This window comes from Neurospora tetrasperma, assembly GCF_000213175.1.
Source record: "Neurospora tetrasperma FGSC 2508 unplaced genomic scaffold NEUTE1scaffold_5, whole genome shotgun sequence".
Taxonomy (NCBI): Eukaryota; Fungi; Ascomycota; class Sordariomycetes; order Sordariales; family Sordariaceae; genus Neurospora; species Neurospora tetrasperma.
In genome coordinates, this window is record NW_009799103.1 from 3,219,227 (window position 1) to 3,225,672 (window position 6,446).

A 6,446-nucleotide genomic window follows, 5' to 3' on the forward strand; every position below is an offset into this window, starting at 1 on the left:
CATGTACCATACGTAGAGTAAGGTAGTTGCCCCAAACGAAACCATGATCCAATCCCAATCCAATCCAATCCCGATCCCGTCCCCCGATCCCGATTCCGATGCCGCCAACCCATCCCGATTCCGACAGCCCCGATCCCGATCCTGACCCTTAAGGGAGGGTCGGCATTGGACTTGACCTGTTCACTATGTAGCACCCTTCAAGGTTCATGACCCCATTGCTCAGCCCTCCACTCTTAATGTTTAAAATAGTAGTTCTAGTACTGCGTAGACGAATTGATAAGCAGGATAGGATAAAATAGGATAGGACGGATTAGGTGCAAGCTTATCGACTTCTCTCGTGATGACCAAAGTACTCTTCTCTTTCTACTTACATTCAGCTTAGATATATCCTTCTAAACAATAACCATCGTGGCCTACCTACTCTACCTTAGGTACGTATGATCCGTTGTGGACTGACCACCTACCTAACTTGAGTGTCCGTCCATCCAGCACTGTAGCAACACACATAGGTAACGAACCCCGCTTCCTTTTTTCTAGGTCACTTCCCACACACACCCTTGTGTCTGTCTGTCTGGCTGTCTGTCTTTAGTACTTGGTGCGAGTGTTGAACGACCAATGATCTAACCATAGGGCAGGCAGGCAGGCAGGCAGAGAGACATGGTTTTCGCTTTGAACTAGACTAGACTAGACTACCTGACTTGACTGTGCTCTCTCTCCCCGCGTTCGTGCGGTTGTACATACATAGTAACATGTACCACAACATTTTCACATCGGACGGACCGTTCCGAGCAGTCGATTAACTCGCAGTATCTTTTCTCAAAGTCCTCCCCACCACCACCACCACCAATCAGTTATGCATCCAGTCACGTTCGTATTTTAAAGGGTTCGTAGCAGTCAAGAAGCAAGTAGGCAAGAGCAAGTTGAGGGTATATGTACAGTATTGTCATCTTTTTTGTCTTTCCTCTAACTATCTCTAGACTAGTAGCCTGTTATCCAGAAAGAAGACAAAGTAGTTATCTAGATACAAGATTTTCTTTGGCTCAAAAGTGTGTGTGTGTAGTACCTGAGACGAGAGTGTAGAGATGTGTAACCGTGATACACATGTGTATGCGTGTGTGTGGCCTGGTGTGTGTGAAACCTGCCACTTCATAGCATTGAGAAATGCGATGGGGGAGAGACAGTAGGAAAAAAGTGAGGGGGCAGACAGGCAGGTTGAAAGAGTGTATGTATTACCCGGCCTGATAGGAATAAACAAAAAAAAAAAAAAAAAAAACAATTACAAGGGTAATGTACATCCCGGATATGTATGTATGAACAACTCTTGGTTGAAAAAAAAAAAAGACAAAACGTCGTAAAGCTAATGGGGTATCTTTTTGACAGCAGATTAAAAGAAAACAGACAAGAATATGGGGACTGGCTGGTATGCAAGAAATGAGACCAGCCCCAAAGAGATCTAGCATGGTGTCGTGGCACGTATCATCAAGTCGTCAACAGCGTTAGAAAAAAAAAAAAAAAAAAAAAAATCCGTGTGAGGTGTGCGTCGGTCCAGATAGTAAAAGCAGGCTGTTTGTCCGCTTCCAGTCCACCATCGACCAAGAAAACAACAAAGAGGGGGTAGTATCCAACGACTTTCTCAAAAGGTGATTCGGTACTCTCCCTCCCTATTCAGCATGGGCGGCACATGATGCTTTTCCTTCCTTCGCTTCACTTCCGGCGCCCCACTTTATCCACGATGTTTTTGAGCCAAAGGGAGGCGCTGTTCTTCTTATCATCGTGTCCGGCCATGACGGCATCGCGGACCATTGGTCCAACAATGTCCACATCGCCGCGGTCCGGAAACTTGCCCTCATCCGTCAGCATTTCGGGGACGGCAGCTGGGAGCACATCCTCAGTAGCTCGACGGAGCAGTGTTGTAGTCGCCCTGGTCAACTGTGGTTCCAGTCGTTGAATAAGATCCTCCTCAGCCCGGCTCCATTCCTGCTCCAACTCTGCCCATTTTTCTTGGGTATAACCGTACGTAATTGACGTCAGGCCGTAGTGTTCCCCAGTCCGGACAAGGTGTTTGGTAAAGTTGATCCTGGCTTGGTTCCAATCAGCACGGAAGGCCTCGTATGTCGCCAAATCCGCCGTGTCTGGTACATAGGGCCTGGGCTCAATCGTAAAGTTGGCGTGTCCTAGACGATCTGACCAAGCATCCTGGTCCTCAAGAAAGGGAAGCGGCGAAGGTAGTTCACTGATGGTACTCGCAGTTGCGCGGCGGAACGATGCTACTGATGCCTTGGAACTCAGCGGTGGCGTAGGGTAGTATTGGGGGTTAGGTGATGTTTGAAGCGACTGCGCGTTTCCTTGGGTTGCTGGACTTTCGGTGAATAAAGGAGGCAGGAGAGGAGTGGCAGCCAAGGCACGCTCCCGTTCCAGGCTTTTTCCAGCGGCTACCTGCGCATCCTGAAGCGGGGAAGCAGGAGAAACAGTTTCGTCGGCGCTGCCATAGAAAGAGAGCGCAGGGGTGGTGGGAAGAGGTGATTCGGTGAAATGCGGTGGTTGTTGTTGCTGTGGCTGTTGCAGTTGCTCAGAAGGGCGTCGCATCGAAGGGGATATCGACGATGACCTGCTCGAGGCAGCACGGGAAAAGGTTCGGGAAATGCTGGGACGCTGGACAAGCGACGAGACGGAGGCGGGTGCAGAAGCAAACTGGTTTCGCCTCGACGTGGATCCCCACCCTGGAAAGCTCGGGAGCTTTGACCCTATTCTCGAACTCCAAGATGACATTCCGGCATCTGATCCATGCCTCCTCTTTTTTGACCCTAAACTATCGCTGAAATCCACTTCGCTCAAAAAGCTGAGGTCGCAGTCGAACTCCGAAGTCATGGAAGGTCGGGCCACATCGTTGTGGTGGTCGCATGCCTCGTCGCCTAGTCATGGTCGTGTTAGCTACGCTAAGTTTAGGGACGGACAATATCTTGTTGTTGGGACCTACACAGGCAATCGTAAAGACCCCCTAGGCTGGCCTCGTCTGCACCGGAGTAAAGGTCGTACTCGTCCTCGTCCTCATAGATGTCGACCGAATTTCTCTCCAATGGGGACTCTTGCACGTCGGGGAGCTGGGTCTTGTTGGTCTTGTTGGTATGCGTTTGTTGTAATGGCGAGATGGGGCACTCGGAGGAGGCATTCGGAGACATGATGTTCTCGAGCGAAGAGGTCGAACCAGAGCAACGCGAGTGGCTGGGGCGCGAAAAGGTTGGTGTGATGGGCAGTGGTGAGGCGATGTCGGACGAGGAAGAGCTGGAGGTGTGGGTGTAGTAGATGGAAGAGTGATCGGCGTCATTGTTGTAGTAGTAGTTTTGCTGTAGGAGCTCCAGCATCCGAGCCTTTTCTCTTTCCACCTTTTGAGGGAGTTGCAATGGTAGAAGTCGGGTTGGCATGGTGAGTGTTTGTTGTGAGTGGGTGAGAGGTGGCCGGGTGCAGGCTATCGAAACATGCGCGACTGGACCTTGACCTATTTTACAGGAGTTGTGGAGGTAGGTAGAGGTAGAGGTAGGTGACAATGGTGGCAGTTCGCTTGTGAGTGTAAAATATAAATTGCCCAGCTTTACCGACTCGGAGGACGGGACGGGACTGGACTGGGCTCTTTTTGCAAGCCTTCAAGTTCCAGTTTGACGGGACGGGAGGGAGCGCGGGGTAGTTGACTTATGTGTTGCTTTAGGTTCACTTCAGGTCTCTACCTAGGTACATGCCCGTCGTCGGATAGAGGTCGGTCGGTCACAAGAGCTGGGCCAGTTGACGACAGTCACGACACTTTGCCCGTCGCTGCCACTACACTAGACCATGGCCGCGGGCGGAGAGACACAAGCCGGGCATGGAGACACACGGGCCACATTCAGCCAGCGCCTGCCAGTGACGGGACTGCATTTGGAGTGGGGGGGATGAAATTTGGGTCCCAGCCTCTCCGCCGCCAGTTGGTAAAACTCTGTTTTTTTTCTCGTTTTTTTTTTGTTAGTGCATTTCCCCGAAAAAAAAAAAAAAAAAAAAAAAAAAAAAAGGTGTCATGGTTCAACTCCAGCTTCGTTTTTTGCTGCTACCTACTCACACCGCACCCCCTTGCTGCATCCATAGAGTGTAACTGATACTTGCAGGGATCTGATCATTTTTTGTGTTTCCGCGATCGCATCCCATGTGTGTGTCCACTTTGGTCTCCAGCCAGACTAGGCCCACCCGTTGGTCTGGACAACCAAAGATGGAGCCCGAAGTTGACGAGAGACGAACGGTGGAGGAGGATTCAAAAAAGTGCATTTCGGAAACACAAACGGACAAATTGCTAGTGTAGAGCCCCGGAGATCGCTTTTTGCGCCAAAAGTCAAGGTTCTGACTGTTCTTCAAGACTGGACGGCGGCTCCGGGGCGGTTAGCACATTCAGTGGGTACACTGAAGAGTGACGGCGATGACGTGACGTGCGAGAGACGAGACGCTGGCGTTGTCGTCTTGCTCGTTTCTCACGACCGACGACGGGCAGCTCGTCTGGGGTTTGAAAGCTTGGCGGCGGGAAACGTTGCTGCCGATCCTTTCATCCATCATCTACGCAATCAAAACACCACCATTCGTTTCATTCTTTCTATCGTGGGCAGCCAACAAGATGTTGGCGAGAATCACCCGCCATCTCTTTAGCAACTTGTCTTATGGTTCCAAGTTCTTACCGTCCCTTTACCAACCAGCCTTCTTTGTATCGTCTTTGACGTCGATATCCCCCCGCGGCAGCTCCAGTATCAAGGAAACACCCCCCTGGTCCTATTCCCCTCTTCCCCTCCTCCTCCTCCTTCCGTCAATTCGGTCGTGTTACGCACGATCAAAAGCACAGTTGCTTCCGTGTGTCTTGGGTACTTTGGTGTTGCAGGCAAGGGCCTCTGCTCGAGTCCTCCCAATGCCGTGATCACAAGCTACAACCGATTTCTCCAAGGCTTCTGGCGACTGGCGCGCGCCTGGATGGTTTGAATGGCAACACTCACCTTTTCCACGATCCATCTATCTAGTCCCTAGTGGGAGCGAAAGTGGTACCAGGGTTTATCAATGGAGGATCAATGTGACTTGGTGCAGGACTGGTACCACGTGTAATCAGGTGCTCCAGACCGAGTGCTTGTTAGGCCCTGGCTGACTGGGCTTCCAGACTTCCTCCCCAGACGGATGGCTGGACGGGTGGGCTGTATCTTTTGGCCCATTGAGCTTGAATCACACCCCGGTCAACAAGAGACAGATTCCGGATTACCAATTGATGGGTTAGGACTTGTCCATGTTGGCCCGACCATGAGGGGTGAAGCAAGAAAAGAAAGAAGGAAAGAATGACAAGGCTCACGACGACGAACGGCTTGATCCTTTGAAGCTGCCACGGTGACCAACGACGCCGGCAATCACAATCAGGCGCCAAACGAACTATAGTCCGTCTCTTGCAGCCAACCAAACGGATCACAAGATAACAGACCGACGGAGAGAGGGCAGGGCACTGACAACGGCCAAAACAGGACATTTTGGGCGACCGATAAAGAAAGTGGAGGAGATTAGGGTAGTCTAAGTTATGTATCAGAATGCGCGACGAGGATTCTCACCAGAGGTTGATCTTGAGGTTGATTCAGTCCCCGGCGTGGGACGATTGACAGCCGTGAGGCGTTCTTGCGCCATGTTTCCCTTGGTGGATGAGGACATCCCCAGGCCAACTGAAAATCAACCTCAGCACAGAAATTTCACCCCACAGACCCCAACAACCAAAGCAGCATTCTGATCAACGGTCATTGTCAAGGACTGGGGCGTACGGCGGTGATGGCGGGGAAGAATAGCGTCCGCCCGCGGTGCAACGCTAATGTTACGTTGTCACTTCAGACGGAATTCGTCCAGACTCTCTTCACATTGCATATGTAGATGGTCGCATTGGAGTATTCTCATTGCAACCCATCCCAACTCGCACCTCATCCTCGGCTGTGACTCGACTCAATTCCGATCTGTTTCTGGTCGGCCATTGTCAGTGGTTGGATCTAGAACTCGGGCCCACAAACGAAGGTCAAGGTCTTATTAGACTTTGATATAAGTATCGGCCGGCCTGGAAATGGTGGATTGCAAAACTCCGACACCGAGAGAGAGAGAGACTACAACATGGAAATTTGGAAGTGTTATAGAGAAGCATCCGAGGCATCGTGGGTCATGTCGTCCACCCCATGCTCGTCATTGCGGTGAAGCCTGAGCTAGCTGGGATTTTGCGGTGGTATGCAGTGGTGCGCATTGCTTAGCAGGTCAGCTGCGCATAGTGCGTATTTGCTGCTAGTGTACTTCACTGAGCAGGGTAGAAAAGTCTTAGCAGAGGGAACGAATCGCTTACACGACGGTGATAATGGGGTCAACAGGGTCTGCAAGCATCCAATGATGCAACTGCATCACAACGCCAACAAAAGGAAAGAAAAAAAAAA

At 51.0% G+C, this 6,446-nt stretch overlaps 1 protein-coding gene across 1 annotated transcript; it reads right to left on the reverse strand.

Moving 5' to 3' along the window:
• Positions 1–1,704: 1,704 nt before the first annotated feature.
• NEUTE1DRAFT_47931 (uncharacterized protein) lies at positions 1,705–3,422 on the reverse strand (the record flags this gene model as incomplete). Its single annotated transcript, XM_009854517.1, has 2 exons — positions 1,705–2,912; positions 2,978–3,422. 2 exons carry the CDS (start codon positions 3,420–3,422, stop codon positions 1,705–1,707), a joined length of 1,653 nt encoding a protein of 550 aa, XP_009852819.1.
• Positions 3,423–6,446: the final 3,024 nt, after the last annotated feature.